The sequence below is a fragment of the Arvicanthis niloticus genome, chromosome 7 (assembly GCF_011762505.2).
Source record: "Arvicanthis niloticus isolate mArvNil1 chromosome 7, mArvNil1.pat.X, whole genome shotgun sequence".
NCBI lineage: Eukaryota > Metazoa > Chordata > Mammalia > Rodentia > Muridae > Arvicanthis > Arvicanthis niloticus.
The window spans coordinates 56,018,939-56,036,885 of NC_047664.1; the positions used below are offsets into that span (position 1 = coordinate 56,018,939).

General features: G+C 45.6%; 1 protein-coding gene across 2 annotated transcripts in view; it reads right to left on the minus strand.

The window, feature by feature from the left end:
• Positions 1 to 17,947, minus strand: part of Sel1l3 (SEL1L family member 3) — a 110,833-nt gene that overhangs the window by 91,918 nt on the left and 968 nt on the right. For both annotated transcript variants that reach the window (XM_076938501.1, XM_034509065.2), the window contains exon 2: positions 5,455 to 6,025. In XM_076938501.1, coding sequence (XP_076794616.1) covers positions 5,455 to 6,025 — 571 coding nt within the window. The remainder of the gene's footprint in view (positions 1 to 5,454; positions 6,026 to 17,947) is intronic.

Genomic DNA, 17,947 nt, shown 5'->3' on the forward strand with positions numbered 1-17,947 from the left:
GGTAAACGTGCTTGCAGCCAAAAGTTTAAACCTTGGGACCCACGTGGTGAAGGAGTTGACCCCCTTCAGGTTTTTCTCTGACATCCATACACACACAACTTGGCATATGCATGCTCCCCCACACCAAAGAAATAAATAACTGAAATTTTAAATATCACCTATGATACCCCAAGAGTTTCTTAGCAGACACTTGTTGTGAAGGGAGGCACGAGGGCAAAGTGGTCACTACGGTTAGTGTGGTACTTGAAAATCTTCCCCACATAGTCCTGAATAACCTCGCTCACACCTGACATTCCACCTTCAAGTGCAAATAAGTACTTCAAACACCTATCAAGCAAGCTGCTGGTTGCATCTTCACCCCATGGCGGATGTCAACAGTCAGTTGACATGACCCTTCTCATCAGTGCAGACTGGGCCTCAGAACCCTCTTAACTTCCTGCTGCAGGAAGGCAGCACACATCCTGTGTGCCATCCTGCACATGGAGGGATACGGCCAGCCATGTCCCAATCCCCTCCCCCATCCAGTGCTTATAGCTCCCTCTGTCCTTTCCTCCTTTCTGATACCTCCATCTCCATTCCTCTGACTGTGAAAGCTTTGCTTAGCTATCAGGTCTCTGTCCAAATGTCACCTCCTTTGTGACAAACCCCAGTGAAGCACCTAATAAACATATAGTAGCTTTGTCTAAGATGAGTGGCACGGAATAAATAAATAATAAATAACTAGCTTTATAACCCCAGGTGACTGTCTAACCCGATGGTTAAATATGCTGTTTTGAAGGCAAATGATTAAATACCAGCTCCAGCTCCGTAGTTAGTACTTGTGTGACCTGAGACAGATCATTCTACGTCCCCAAGTTTACTTCCCCATCAGCAAGTTTAGACGGCAGAGTGCCGGGTAGAGCAGCTAGACTCTTCCCACGGCGTCTGGCACATGACAAGGACTTGGACACAGAGAGTGGCTGTGACTGTGCCATTGCTGTGTTTGTCTCCCACACAACCACCTTAAAGTGAGGGACTAGGTCTCCTCCTGTGAGTTCCCAGATTTGGGGAAGAAACTGGTTGGTAGAGGCTCAGTTAATCTTTGTTTCATTTAGCTGAACACAATACACATCCCAGGAGAGGTACACGCAGAGGGCTTGGGAAGCCAGAGGTCAGAGAGGCAATTTCTGATTGTGGAAATACAACATGCTCATGAACACACATATATTTGTGGTTGGGACAAGAGGAGGTGGCAATTTGAACTGACACTCAAGGTTGAGGGAAGATTTCAGAAGGGACACATGGAAGATGGCAGGAGGTAAGGCTACATGCTAATGGAGCTGGTGGCACTGCCTGGGACAGTGTAGGACAATAAGTATTCTAGGTCAAAGGAACTAAATTAGGAAGACCTAAAAGTGGGAGTGTCAGACTCAACCTACCAAGGCAGAGCTGAGCCATGGGTGGTTGCAAGAGAAGTGACTGGGACCCTGCAGCCTCAGCCCATGTGATAAGCCATGTAGGAAGCTCTGGCCAGTGGTCTGTGTGCAGAGGGTCAAGGGAATATTCAGGGCCAGCTCCACACCTCGCTGTCTTCCACCCCATGTGGCATCAGCGTGTTGTCATAGTATGATCCTCCTCAGAACACAACTCAAGATCTTGCGTTATAATGGTCTACAGGAAACCAGAAAATGTAGGTATTTAATTACAGTGTCCAGTGGTTGTAGCCTATGGAGGAGACCGAAAGGATAATGCCAGGCAAAGTCACTATCTCACACCAGGGGGTCATGGAGGCGGGCATTTTAGCGCAGGGATGAAGGAGGTAAAGATGCAAGCTGAACAGAGATTGGGAGATGAGCATTTTAGGTGGCAACACTCACTCAAATGTCCCAAAGTGGGACTGAATGTGGTCTGTTTAGATAGAAGCAAGCAGACTCATGTGGCCAGGAGATGGAGCCTGCAAAAGCTGCATGACAGCATGGCTTGATCCCAAGCAGCAGGATGAGGGGGTTCGAAGGGGGAATGAGGTGACCAGCCTGCACGACACAGGGTTCCAGGAGAGAGAGGAGGCAAGGGTGAAGCTGGAAAGCCACTAAGAGGCTGTGGTCAAAGTCCAGGAGGGTGGTGACTTAGACAAGGATGCCAGCAGTACACCTGGCAAGGAGAGATTGAACACATAGCATATACAGCTTCAGCTGTCGCCAACAGCACTGGCAGACTCTCTCCTGAGGGTGTGACAAGGGAGAGGTTCTGAGAGTGGCCCAGGTTGAATGTTAACTCCAGCCCCACCCCACCCCTTGTTTTCAGTGAGTTCAGGAATGAGTCAGACACACATTGGACTTAAAGGATAAGGCCCATCCCCTCCCCCAAGGAAACAGACAGCCATCGGCCGGGGAGCCACAGGCGTTGCTTGCCCAACCATCTGTGCCTCCATGGCCGGAACATAACAGGGACAGGTATGCAGAAGGGCATGTGTCAGAGTCTTGGTTCAATGTTTCTGAAAACTGTTGACTTTGGATCTAGATTGGGCTTGCCCAGAAGAGATGGATGCAAACTTGCCAGCTGTCCTCCAAAAGTCAGTGGTTCAGCCTGGGCCTTTCTTGAGCTACTCAACTACCTACCCTCGAACATAAGCTAAGCTAGTGGCAGAAAGGACTTTAACCATTCTCCTGGAAAACCCAGGCATAGGGAGAGTTTGAGCCTTTTTATAAACAACAAAAAAGATGAAGCCAGATAGAGGTACAGAGGCAGGACCACATAGGGTGTGAGATGGTTGATTCAGAAAGCATTTCTCAAGCCCTGTCTCAAAGGGACTGCATTTTATAGGGGGGTCCTGACACAATAGGTGCCCCTGAAGCTCAGCTGGGGTCTCCTGATACTCTCAACTGGCTATTGCCTGGAAGCAAAGGAAGAAAAATGTTGCTGTTCAGAACCAGGCTTCTGTCTAGCCCCTCCGGCCCACAGCCCCATCCAGAACAAAAGTCACAGCATGTCCCACAGCCTGCTATACTCACTCAGGTGACTTCTCTTTTAAAGAGAGAGGAAAAATGGTCTCATTTTGATAAACAAATCATAGTTACAGGTACAGGGCTGGTATGAGAGTGCAAAAAGCTCCCGCCTCCATTTTCGGTGACTTTTAACTCCTAAGAAAGGTTTTCCTGTGTACTATGATTTGATTAGATTGGTTCTCACGCCAAAAGTAATGTTCTCAAGAAGGTGGGTAGAAAATTCCCACTGTGCCATTCCTAGGCCTTGCAAACAGGGCAGGGAACAACAGAAGAAAGAGAAGGTAGCTCCGGTTTTTCAGGGCACCTCGAGAACAAGCCAGTTTATAAATGATTTCATTACAAGACATCCCGCTTGCAATTTGGTCATTTTTCAACGAGAAAAATATACATTTTCAGAACATGAAATGAAATCATTAAGCCTGATGAAGTCAGTGGCAAAGCAAAACTGTGGCAGCATGTGCCCTGCACTGCTCCCTTCTTGACAAATCAGGGGTTCTTGTAGAAGGCGCTCAGGTACGGGCCAGCATGGCAGCCCTGCCTGGAGGAGGGTGGCTCACCTATGTATGCACAGTTCCTGTATTCCAGATATCTAATTACCCAGCTCTTCCCACAGTTCATGAGTGTGCATGGGCGCGCGCGCGCGCGCACACACACACACACACACACACACACTACAAACAAATGCAAATACTATGAAACCTGAATCGAGTCTACAGACAACAGTATTCAGTTGAAGGTGTTGGTTCCCTAGTTTTAATACTGTGCTGTGATTACAGAATGCAGTACCAGTGGGAAAAGCTGGACCACTGCACAAAGGAGTTTCTCTACCATTTTTATCATTACTAGTGGCTCTAATAATAAAGTCTTTAGAGTCAAATAAAGAGCTTTCAAGATACCAACTGTTTAATGTGTGCAGCAAGAACTATGGACCTATACGGCCACACACACACACAAACACAGATACTAAGCCACTTTGGGACTTACTGAGAAATTACCACACCCATTGTTTCCCCAGATATCGTATCCCAAAGGTGAGAAACAGCATGTCACTAGAGGCAGAGCATGGGATTATGTTCTTAAGTCACCTCACATCCCAGATCTGAAAAGACTAGGTCTGAGGAACTGACTGTGGAAAGGTCCATTGTCACGGGCTGTGGAATTCCTGCACCTGCCAAGCCAGCCTGGGAGCTGGGCCATAGTCAAAACAAGATCAAAGTCCTACCCACAGTCCCACCCCCTAGCCCAGGGATTAAAATTTTTGGTGCATCAGAATCCATTTCAAATGCTGAGTCTGTTCCATCTGCAATACTAGTAGATGAGGAACATTGTGTTTAAAGCAAAAACACTAGATAATTCTGTTGCAAGTGCTCATGGGTAAAAATAATACTAGACCTGTGTGGGGCTCTGGGAACAGACCATGCTGACTCCCCATGCCAGGTAAGGAGAACTGACAGGTGCTCAGTACCCCCAGAGCTTCTCCTCACATGGGAGGACTTTGAACCCATTTCATAGGTCTCCAGCTCTGATGTGTATGGTAGCTGTGGAATGACCCAGGATCCCCTGTATGGATCCTGCGTAGGCTATTACCACACAGCATTTAGGATAAAATGCAGAATTTAGACTCTCCCATCAGTGTGGCAGCTTGGTGCTAAGGGCTGGTGATGGGCGAAGCAGCTGCAGCTCATTCCGTACACATCACTTTGTTCTGAGAGAAAGATCCATGAGCCTATTTTATAGATTAAGGAAACAGAGGCTAGGCAAGTTCTGGCTACACACTTAGAAGTGACAGAGCAGGTTGGCCCCAACCACAAGTTACTACCCTGAGGCACAACGTCCCTTTCTGGTACAAAGGTGGCTTTGGGGTCTCTCTCATCTCCTCCAGGATAAAACATTCTTCTTCTAAATATCAGAAGCCATGGGGCTTGCTGGGGAGCCAGTCCTTCTTTTCTGCGGCTTTATTGTTTCTAAGCAGCTCACTAGCTCTCGAAGGTTCTCTCTGCAGCCCCTTGATTCCTTTCTGTCTTTCATCTTTCTCGCTATTCTCCCTTAATCTTCCTCTTTTCTTTCTTCCTTTCTTTTTTTTTTTTTTTTTAAATTTTGCTCCTTTTTGTTTCCAAGTCTAAAAAGACAGACACAATAGACCTTTCCAGTCTCCTTGTTTTACTGATGCTAACTTAAGTATTTGCTCCTGGGCCCAGCACGAAAGCTCAGTGGGTAAAGGTGCTTTGCTGCGAAACCTAATGACCTTAGTTCTATCCCTCTGACTGACAGGGAAGAAAGAGAGAAATGACTCATGCAAATTGTGCTCTGATGTCAATGGCACACACACACACAGACACACACACACACACACACACACACACACACACACACACGTAATTTATAGAAGGAATTTGCACCTGCTGTCATGGGATGACACCGGCAATCTCAAAACACAAGAATGTTCTCTGCCAGGAGGCAGGTGACCTACCACTTTCCAGAGGACACTGTGGGATCCGATTGGCCCAGAGGCTCCAGAGATAGTCCATGTTCCACTCCAGGCACACCTGATGATCCTTGAAAGGCCGTTCAAAAGGCGGGACCGTCTGCAGCAGGGTGTAATTCTTTGCTACTGCATGCAGCAAATTCTCCTCCCCTCGGACATTCAGGCCCCCGCCACTGTGCCAGTGAGTAATCCAGGCTCGGAGAATCACCGTGGACACCGAGATGGGGTGTCTGATCAAGTAGTCATCCCTGTACACCATAATGCTAGGAAACTTCACATGTACTATCTGTGTCCTGCTGGTATGAAGATGCTTCTCATTCCTCCACCTCTTTTTGTACACGGGAATGCTACTTCTGAACTCGGATGAGACAACCGCCTCCAAATTGACAACACAAGGCTGAGAGCATAAATACTCCACGGAGACTTCAGAGACATTGCGGACGCTCCCTTCAAAGGCAGTAAAATAAATAAAGTCTGTGTACGTTGTGCTCTGTTCTGTTCTGGGCAGGACCGATGTCGTCAGGGAAGTCTGCCTGCCCAACGATGGCACAAAATTCTGAAAAAAAGTGAAAGGGTAATACAGAATGTTTTTAAAAACATCATCTTATTAACACGTGCATAAATTGCTATTTTCTTGGCATTAAAAAGCCACAGATCTATGTAAAAGCAATGAATGCAGACAGTAAGAGATGTCAAAAGCACGACCATTAGACTGGAGAAAAACCAACACACACAAATGAAGGCTGGGCCATGCTGAAGTCTCTCCCTAGGCTCAGGAACATCTGCTGATCAAAATGTGGCTTTCAAAGCTGTGTGCCAATCATTCCCGAGCTGGCTTCCAAAGGATGAGGCTGGTCCCTGGCAAAAGTAATAGGGAAAGGAACCTGTCTTAAAATGAAAGAGGCAAGCCAGCTTCAGACATGTACAAACTACTTCAAATGGTGGCCAGACGCTGCCAATCAAAGGGCTGGAGAGAAATTGAAAGGGCATCACCAGGGAACATAAAAAGAAGGCCAGCCTGGCATATTTATCTCTTGTAAGTGTGGAGCCAGGGCAAGCCTGCAAGCCTGCAAACCTTCAAGCCTGCAAGCTGAATGGCTCAGCAAGAGGTCTCTGCTGCTCCACACAGGCAAGCATGGACCACAGCTGCCTGGTCCTGTTCTTTCATGGTGCATGATGTGGCCGGTGCCAAGAAAGATGTTAGCAGTGTGCCCAGTTGGTTGTTTCTTCAAGTCCTCTCACTGTGTGCATTTCTACCAGACATCTGATGAACTTGGTCACAAAATCTAGGCAATGTTGTTAGCCCGAGGTAATGAACTATGACCGGCTGAGCCCTTCTTGACATGACTTTGTGATTCAGGTGTCCAGAGCAAACAAGGTTACTGTGACCACTTCCCACCCATTTTGATGGCTACGAATGAAAGAAAAGAAGTGAAAGGGGGAAACAAAAACCTAGAAGGCAAGCATGGCTGAGCACGAAGAGAAATCGGAATCTGCACACTGAAGGTGGCAGGATAAAATAATACAGCCTTCATGGTAAAGACTAAAGCCACTTCTGTTTTTTTTTTTAAATTAAAAATGTTAAGAACCATGTGATCTGATCCCATGATTCCTCTTCCAAACATACCCCAAAAGGTTGAAAGCAAGAACTTGAGGAAATAGTTATATGCTGACATAGACACACTATCCCAGATAGCTAAAAGCAGCTCTCGTGTTCATCAGTGATGAGAAGAACAGTAGTCTATACACACTACAACGGTATGGGATTCTGCTGTCCTATAAAGTGAATGGACCTTAAAGATATGCTAAATGAAATAAGCCAAACACAAAACAGGAAGTACTGTATGAGGTACTTACAGGAGAAGGTAGAGGAGTCAGACTTGTGGAGACAAAATAGAGGAGGGATTGCCAAGGTGTGTGGGGTGGGGTGGCGTGCGGGATTCGTGGGCGATGTTAGAGTTTCATTGAGAACAGTAGCAACTGTGCACAATGTGAGCTTACGGAACACTACTGAACCCCACCCTTCAAAATGGTCAGCTTTGTAAATGAATACCGTATCACAGTCTTAAAGGGAGAGGTCATTTCTTTTGCCAGCCTTGATTATGAATGTCTCTAATGCCACCACTCAGGAGGCAGAAACAGGAAGATCCTGCCAAGTTTGAGACCCACTTGTTCTACATAATGAGCTCCAAACCATACAGAGGTACAGAGTGAGACCTTGTCTTCAAAGTGGGGAAGAGGGGTGGCAAGATTGCTCACTGGGTAGAGACACTTTCTGCCAAGCCTGATGACCGGAGTTCAATCCTGGAACCCACATGCACACACACAAGAAAAACAAATAAATACTTATCTTAAAAATGCAAAGCTACTCTGGTCTTACAAAGAAAGAGAAGGAAGATTTTTTTTTTTTTTTTTCTTTCAGTGTTGTTTAGAGCCATGGAGAAGCAAAAGTGGATGAGAATTGAAGTCTTGTATCAGGAAAACAGACCTGTCAATAGTTTTTTTTTTTAAAAAAAAAAGGCAAAGTGAACACGTCCAATGTGCCAATTAAATGGTAATCAAGACCAATCCAGATGACCAATAGAAGCACAATGGGGTGGAGGTCTAGATCAGGCTTAAGGGAGAAATGAGATTCCATTTGGGCTTTGTAGGGTGAAAGAAGTTCTACAGAGGACAATGCAAGGCAGAACCTGAAAGTAGCAGAAAAAGCAAAATCTGGGCAAGCAGCAAAGAACCAAAATGTTCAGGAGAAAGTAGTGTGGCTTGGCCAGGGACCAGAACCACGGCAGAGATACAAGCAGGCATGAGAATCTGAGACGATGATACAGAAAGAGAGCAGTGGGTGCCAGTTCAGAGCAGGAACACTTCCCTCTGTATCCCGGTTCGGTCCGTGAAAGGGGTGGTGTTTTCTTTTGGACTCAGTGTATGAGAGGATTAGGGTAACTGTCCAGCAGAAATCTGAGCTACTCATAACTCAGTGATGAGGATGGCCCCACTCATGGGAGCAGAAAAGCAAATTAAAGCCACACAGAGATGGCATTGTTAACCTACTAGACTCTCCAGATCAAGGTTAGATTTCAGGTTCTGCTGGCTGCAGTGTGGGGAGGCACATTCGGCTGCTGGTGGCCATTCCTGCAAGCAGTCAGTCAACACCTACCCAAAGCGTAAATGCAGTAGCCTTCTGGCCCAGCAATCCCACTCGAGGGATCTTATCCTACAAATACATGAAATCTGTAGGAAAAGGTGTAGGTAGAGGCTTTTCATGTCAGCACTGTCTGTCACAGTGTAAGGTAAAATGTGTACATGTCCACAGCTTAAGTAAATGAAATATTTCCAGTCCCAGAGCACTCTACAGCCAGGAAGACTGGCGACTTTTATATACAGATGATGGGACCATTTCCAAAGGCCGTTTTGGGTTTGTGACTTTTGTTACTCTTGCCATTTTTAAGTGGGTTTATAAATACCATACTGGATTGCAAAGCACACACACACACATGCACACTTACCGCACACATGCATACATGAAGACACACGCACACACACTTTAAAACCCAAATCACTTGAATACACATAGGATCAGTTGTTGCCATGCAACATGGAATGATGAAGAAGACAGAGTAGGGGGCAGATATGTGTGTTTATCTCATTATAGTTTGCATTCCAGACCACATGAATATTCAGAGTGGAGAGCAACCATCTTAAGAGAGGAAAGTGTCAAGTTTCCACAAATGACAGAAAGTGAATGGAAGGGCTGGCCATTCCTTTACAGGCATCATGGGCAATGTGGGGGCTGAGTCTGTAAGGAGTAAGAACATCTCCAACTGTCCACCCCTCTGAAATTAATTGTTTTCTGCTCTCATGCATACCACTAAATTACAGGGAGGAAACACACATTAACAAAAATCTTATAGTTGGAAGTGGAGCAGGAGCCATTGGTGATGGCGAGCCCTCTTCTTTGTTTTGCAGACAAGGAAACAACAAGCATCTGCCCCATCTCCCCACTGCTCGGCTAGCAGAGCTGATCCAGGAGCCAGGCTCCTGTTCTTCACCTTCACAAACCCACCACCGACACAATGCCCACCCCAAAGCACATCACAGCAAGACAAGATTCATGGCTGCCTGGAACCTCTGGGCTGCATCCTCCTTTTGCACAAATAGAGGAACTCAGTGTTGGTCCATAGGAAGAATGCATTCATTCAACACTCAAACAGAATTTCCCCCAAAGCCAGCAGTCTCTGGTGCCTATGGACCTGAACAGTTGGCCAGAGCATCTTATGCCTGGGTGACACTTTCCCGTAGAAACCCATGCAGGAACCTTTCACTTCTTGAGGCCAGACAAAGCCCAGAGTCCAAAGCCTTCCTTGGTACAATGTGCACCACAACCTGTTCTCTTCTGAAGAGTGACTCTGGAGCATATTCTTTCTATACCTTCTGAGAAACTCACCCAGGCCCAGTTTTCTTGCTTTTATTTTAATTTTTTTCTAGCACATTTTCAATGCTAAAAGGAGAGAGCTCCCTTTTGAACAGAAATGAAGGGGGAAAGCCATTTGATTCCCCTGCGAAGTGTGGTTCCTAATAAGCCTGTTCATTATTTTACATCTGATTGCTTGAAAATGCGCCCGTCACACTTTTCTGCATTAATAAGGGCAGCGTGCCACAGTTTGCCCGGCGCGTTACACTTGTCACATTGTGGCTGACGGAGGTGGAGTCACACCTCACCCCGCACCTCTCCAGGGCCTGCCTTCCAAATTCTGCTTCAAAGAAAATGTCTGGATACTTATATGAAGATTATTGTATTTTCATCTGGTTCTAAGCCCCGAGAGTCAGCAAAAGCAAACAGAAAGAATGCAGATTCAACACATATGTTCTCTTGTGTGATAGTCAGGAGGCAGAGCAGACACTTGTGACATGCTGGAAGTATAAACTATACCCTGAATTTCAAAGCCTTGCTATAACAAAAGGTTACAAAGTGTCTTATTAATGGTTTTTATATTGATTGCACGTCAAAATGATATTTGGATACATCAAATTAAATAAAATATATTAAAATGAATCCTACCTGTTCTTGTTTGCTTTTTCAATGTGGTAACTACCGAATATAAAATTACAGATGTGGTTTGAACTGTATATGGATTATGCTATTCTAGATTTGCGGTCATTGAACTTGTTCTCTCTCTCTCTCTCTTAAAGGCTAAATGGTAAAAAAGCAGTCATCCCTCAGTCTCTGAAAGGCATTGGTTTCCAGACCCCAAATAGTAGCAACATCTGTGGGTGCTCAGGTTTCTTATACAGTACAGGGTAACTGTGGAACAAGTCCTCCTATGTGTCTAACGGGAACACATGTGTGTGTGTGCACGCATGCAGATGTGATGGCCAGAGGAAGACCTTTACTGTTGTTTCACAGGTACCATCTTTGTTTGTCTAGGTGTTTTGTTTAGAGGGTGTTGTTGTTTTGAGACAGGGTCTTTCACTGGTTTGAAATGTGCCAAATATGCTCAGCTAATTAGCTAGCCAGTCCCAGTGATCCCCCTGCATCCACTTCTCTGGGACTGGAGATAAAAGTAAAATAAAATAAATAAATAAATATAAAATAAATAAAAAATAAAATAAAAAAATAAACACCATCACATTCATCTGATTTTATTTGGTCATTTGTTTTTTGAAATAAGGTCTAGCTATGTCACCCTGGCTAGCTTCAAACAGGTTATTAGACCAGGCTGGTCTTGAACTCCTAGAGATCTTCCTACCTCTGCTTCCTGAGTGCTGGGATTAAAGGTGTGTGCTACTATGTCTGATCAATGCTGAACTTTTTTTTAAAAAATGTGTTCTGGGGGTCAAACTCAGGTCCTTGTGTTTATAAGGCAAACCTTTTACTGGCCAAGTCATCTTCCCTGCCATCTTCCTGTATATTGTAAATGATCTCTAGGTGACTTATGTCATGTAAATGCTTTGTGTATAGTTGTTATTCAGTTTCAGAAAAAAATAATGAGGAAGCACCTATACATGTTCAGTACAGATGCAATCGTTTGTTCAATATTTTTGATCCTTGATTGGTTGGACTTCAGGGATCCGGAAGCTATGGGATGTGAAGACTGACTCGTCTTGGGTATCTCTGGCCACTTGTACTTCACTGTGGTGAAAAAACAGTCCACAAGCTATGACTGAAGGAGGTTGTTGTCCCATACATATAACTTCTGTTCACAAACAGGCACACTGGCTGGACCGGCCCATAGTTTGTCAACCACTGTCCAACAACATCCAGCTTTTTTCTATGTGGAGTTCTGAGACACAGAGTGATAGAAGCTAGGCCCTGTATGGAGTTGCAATGGGAGAGATGGGATAAAAGACTCAGGAGCAATGACCTGATGAGGCCTGGCTGTGTGCTTCTCTAAGGCTCCCGTGTGGTAGGTATTGACATTCTGCTATTGCTTCTTTTGGTAAAGATTCAAATTGGATAAGAACCTGACGCTAGGCTGGGCAGTGAGGTAGCTTATTTGAGAAGTGTGAGAAGTACTGTGGTAGCTGGAGTGCAAACGGGACTTCAGGAAGAGGACAGCATTTCTGTAATATGATAGGGATATGTTGGTCCTAAAATCAGCCCATGTGTCATGCGCAGAGCATTTGTCTACGGCCTCTGAGCAGCCCTTAGGATCTCTAGTCTTTGGAACACCTACGCAATGAGGCAAGCTGGCTTCTCCCAGGCTAGAGCAGGCCCAGAGGGCAGCTGCCTCACCGTGAGCTGTGGCTACCTCTGCTATGTACAAAACCAACACCGATTAGTAACACATCACACTCTAAATATTGATTAAGCCAAAGCTGATTTCCTGGCTCAAGCCATGTGTGTGGTTGTCAGCTGTTTCCTGCCAGGAAAATAAGGCAATTAACTTGAAGAGTTCCAGCTTCAGGCGTGACACGTGTCCAAGCGCCATAGGTATTTTCTTGTGCCAGGTTGCATTAACATAAACTAAAAGGCCTGCCCCCGCTTTCTTAGGTCTAGAAACTCCGAGAGCCAGAGCCTATATCCTTGTCATATCTTCAGATTCTGAAAGAGACCTTAGCATACAGTGGGAATTAGTATGTTCCTTGAAAAAAAAAAAAGCAGTAGATATGAGGGCCTGCCAGGTGTTTGAGTGGTCAAGCTCCTGCCTTACAGCCCTCCCAGATAACTAGAAACCAAAACAGCTGATCCAAACTTAAGAGTGCACTGTCCTTCCTTACTGTCCCAACTTGTCCCATGAAGGATGACTACGACTCCCCACTGAGCCTCCTTGGCTCCCTCTTACCACCAGCATTACCAGCTCGAGGAACAAACCTTGAGCTAAGACCTGAGAGGTTCCAGAAGGTGGCACCAACTGGGTCAGTTGGGACGCCTCTCCACCTCTTTTCCTGCTCCTGGTCTTCAGACAACCAGCCTGGAATTCTTCCATGCCTCCAGAAAAAAAAAAATGTAAAACCTATTTTTTTGTATTAAAAAATTTTCCCATTGACAACCCCCAACCCCACCCAGCTGGAGTCTGGTTCATCTGACAAGTTCATTCTTGTTACCAGGATAAGTAGTGCCAGATCTCTGAGCTTGTAGTCTAGGCTTATGAGATAATGCAAGGGGGAAACCCCACCACCACCACCAAAACCAAACAAACCTCAGGCTCACCGCAGCTCTAAGCTAGGCATTCAGGGTGGGAAGGGGGAACTTCTGGCCCCTTCATATCATGCTGTTTAAGCGACCATATCAACGTTCCACTCCATAAACTAAAGAATCGCTCTGTTCACTTGGGGCTGGGAAAAGACTCCAGAGCCCTCGGGTAACTGGTTCTGGCAGAAGGGATCCCCAATCAAAGTCAAATTTAAGAATGTCATGCACAGTCACAAGACATAAACTGTTTTGCCTGTGTAATTGTGCACTGTAATATTTTTAGAAAATAAAATAGATCAGTTAATGTGTGTTCATAATAGAAGAACCAAAGTTAGAAACCTTAACTCATTGATTCAGCCTGGGCATCAAGGACAGATGAGCCCATATATCTTCCAGATTAAAAAAAAAAAACAAAAAACAAAAAACTATCCACATGGCCTAAACTTCTTTTAGGATGAGTGCATTTGATTCCTTTAAACAAATCAATAAGAAGTGACTCCGTTCGAATAGCCCTGTTCCACAGAGCTAGGAAACCAGCATTCTTCTCTACATGGTCCACTAGGTATTGAAGGAATGAACAGGGATTGGAGAATCTGAAATCATTCACTCTCACCACAGGAAGTTCATTTACACCTACCAGTGTGTGGGAGCAGGTCAGATACGCAAACAATAACTGCATCTGTTTTTTTTTTTTTTTCTCATTCCTGCCGGCCACCCCATCCATCACCTAAGAAGACTGGCTCCAGAACACTCTCTCTCCAAACTGGCTGGATCAAACTTTCCATGGCCACAAAAGCAATTGTATTAGCTTAAAAGTCCTATTTTGTCCAATTTCTGCTGAGCCAATAAGCAAAACTTCCCTTGATATCCACAAAGCATGCAATTATGCAGACCGAGCGATGACGTCAACATGGCCTTCACCATCAAGATATGTCTGGGGAAACATTTCCCATCAAGCATGGCCCACCCCTTTCCCAGACAGAGGGAACCAGAGATGTACCATCCCAACAATGATCAATATTTCTACTTGTGTCAGAGACCCTCAATACTAGTTAGCATGCATGTTCATTCTAACTCAGACCCTACAAGTATGAATAAGGTTGGTTTGGTTTTATTTCATTGGGGGCCGATTGTGGCACTGTGGTGGGTGCAGTCAACTTTCTCTCCCCAACCCCCAACTTACTAGCACTGTCTCTCTTGTTTTCTAGAAGCACCCAAATAACATTCTCAGCTAACTTTCCTGTCTCCACTCTTTGTCTTAAGGTAGATCCAGAGACTTCGGCATCCCATCTTATATTGGGAAGGACCAAGACACCCTCTGGTCAATCTGTCCTACATTTTGCAGGGAAGAGACAGACACACGGGCCTGGATGTACACTCCAGCATGAATAAGCCATTCTCCGGGTGAAGACAGAAGGCAGGAGTTGCCAAGGCACAACCCTGTCAGCAATTCCTCAACCTTTCCCTCAGATCCTCCCTCTGAGGGACAGGACAAGCCAATAGAAAGAGTAACTAAATTCACTTTGGACTATTTATGGTTTGCTCCAGCCTATCCATCATCTTGGAGAATTGCTTGGGTCCTTTATTTCTTCTCTACCACATTTTCTATTGCTCCTGCACTCTTGGCAGGCAGCGAAAGCAGGAGGCAAAAGGCAAAGGGCCACGGCGTGGGAGAGTCTAGAGGGATGGCCAGGATGAACAGGGATATCACTGGCAAATAGGGCATTTGGAGATTACCTCTGAATTCCAAATATCCACAATCACAGTTCCACAAGCTGAGTAACTGAAGGTCCTTAAGATTTGTTCAAACTTTTTACATCCTGTGTTGCATACTGTGAAAGGATAATAAATAATCCTGGGTGGTAATGGATGGGCTGGATGCGCTTACAGGGGTTCCGGTACAAGACTATCACAGCCGCTGTCTGCTAATGCCCTCTTTTTATATCTAAGTTGCTAATGTCCTCTTCTTTCTTTGTCCCTATTTGTCTAACAAGCTCAAATGTCCACTCTGAATACTTCAGATATACAGCTGACATCCATATTGCCTACAGTGAGATTTATTTTCTCGCTTAAGGGGGAAAAATTACTCATTGGAGACTAGAGTTCAGTTGGCAGAATTGCCTTCTAGAAGCTCCAGTGTCAAGGGCAGGTCTAGGGGCTGTTTTAGCCAGGCAAGGGGAGGAAGGGAAGCACAGTGGTGTCAGAACACAGCAGGAGGATCTATGGGCCAGGGTGAAGCCTGTGTGAGGAGACCTCTCAGCAGCCATGACTTCAGCAGAAGCAGTTCAACCATTTGCTTCGGAGGCCCTCAGTCTCTCTGGAGGCTCTCTTCATCTTGACCTTTGGTGACCTCAGGATTTTCCAGCAGTCACTGGAACCAGGAATCATCTTTTCAACAATCTGCCTGGCATGGCTTCTCAGCCTATCTTCCAGGCCTCACAATTATTCGTGCTCTGGCAGTATCCTAGCTACAGGCACAGGACTCCGGTGGGCTGGGCTGACACCAAAGGTTACTTTGTCCCAGCCAATGAAGAAGGGAGGTGCCCTTCCTCAGAATCCTGACTCCAGGTGATAGACTCCCTCAGAAGGGCATGTTCAGAGAGCTACCTGCATACTGGTCTCTGTTAGCAAGCCAGTATAAAATAGGAATGAACCACCACCGCGTCATAAGCGAGTTGGCATTGTGGCACCCACTGCTCGGTCACCATGGGCTTAGGACACAATGCAGCTCAAATGCTGCACCTGGGGTTATTTTTTTACCTCACCCTTCCCAAAGGTAAATAGTTTCTGGGTTTACTTTTCTTTCCCTTCTTTCTTCCTCTTGGGCATCCTGTTCCTATCCTGTGGCCCATCCTTCCTGCTCTGTGCATCTTCGGCTACTTTAGACATGACCTCACATCCTGGACAGTTGCACGGCGGCTGGTAATTGCTGGAGCTCTGCTAATACACTATACATTTATGCAAGAGGGGAATGGTCTATTGGAAGCAAACTCCAGAAACATGACTGAGCTAGCATGGGTCTCTGGGAAGGAGGCTGACGTGGGCTTCATCTCAGGCTGTCTGTGTGGCTTGCAGCAGCTTGCTTAACCTCTCTGAGACTACTCTCTCATCTGAGTGGAGATCACAACAGCTACTATCTCAGTGATACTATATACTATATATACTACTATCTTAGTGATACTATAAGGTATCACTAAGATTAATACTGGGCAGCGGGCACACGTGACTTAGCACAATGGAAGCTATTCTTACGGCTTTCAAGTTCTGAAATGGCTTTCACCATGAACTCTGGTCTAGACATTCTGTTCCACCTGCCTGCCTCTAACTTCCTCCCAACCAGTCAGTTCCTCCAGGGAGCACTCTTTGATCAAGGAGAACCCACACGGTAACACATCACCTCCTCATTGTTTCCTGGTGGGGTCTCTCTCTCTCTCTCTCTCTCTCTCTCTCTCTCTCTCTCTCTCTCTGTGTGTGTGAGTGTGTTGTGTGTGACAGACTTGTATATGTTCCCCAGTTCACACCCCAAGCATCTCCAAGACCTAGAAGCCCCACCTTCCACAAGTATCTCAGGTAGAGCATACAATAGGAGCACAGTCACCAACACACGTGGCTGGCTACTCAGAGCAAAATGTGGAGGCCGCCCCTGGAATCCAGCTTTAGTTTAGGTGGGCAAACCCCTCTCAGTCAGCAATGATGGCTGTCTTGTTCATTCAAGTGTCTGATATCCTGCTATCAGACGCTGCCCCCACCCCCACCCCCACCCCACCCCCAGTAGGAAGCTCTCTGTATCCACCCCTCACCCAGCTACCTAGATGTCTGCCCATGTTGTTCTCTCCACAGTCCACCTGCTCACTTCCCTCAGTCGCTCCTGTTGACGCTTGGGTCATTTCCTCTCTTGGATCTGTCCCTACGACCCCCCATTGGTGAGCATGGAGCTTCAGTCTCGGGTCAAGTTAGCCTTTAGATTTTTACACTGGTTACTCTGATTTTGTCAGCTGTCAAGAAGTGCCCTTCCCCCAACCAGGCCTTGAGAGTCTCATGTGGAACTTTCCAGATCATCTAAATGGAACTATTTCATGGACTGCTCAACTACATAAATTCTGGCTGTGCACTCACCAGCAGAGCCCTGTACGCAGAATCATCTGTTTAAACAAAACCCCTGTCATCTGTCGTGGCAGCTTTATTTATGAGTCTGTGTACTGTAACCCTGTGGCATAAATATTAAATAATAACATCCCTTGGGCAAAAAAAAAATCATTCCCATTACCTGACATCTTCTTATGAAAATATAAAGTAAACCCAACCACAAAAAAAAATAACATTGGTTAATTCTAAAATACAAGTATAAGCAGGGACTGTTCAACAGGTAGAGAGAAGGGCACAGTTAATATTTCTATTTCTATACTGTCTTGCTTCAAGAAATGAAAGAGCCACGAAGTAAAGAGTGTTGAAAACAACAGCAAACTTGCATTGGTGCCAAATTTCTTCAAACCCAAATTCCAAGTCCTGTCAGCATCTCCCCACAGATGAGCTTTGACGAAGACTAGGATGCAAACACTGGCAGCGCCACATGAATGGGGTTCTGGACAATGACATTGCTCGTTTTTTAAGCATCCTGTGAATTTCCTATTACATCAGTTTCATGATTCAGCATTTCCCCTTTCATTTATTTACAGTAATATACGGCGAGATAACCTAAGCTTTCCGCAGGATCCTGGAACATAAGGTAGGCTGGGCAGCAAGGGTGTAGGCTTCTGTAAATTTACTATTGCTCAGAACTCAGGAATAAATGGGAGAGAGCAAGTCATCCAAACAACTGGGAAATAGCTCCTCAGCTTACTCTGA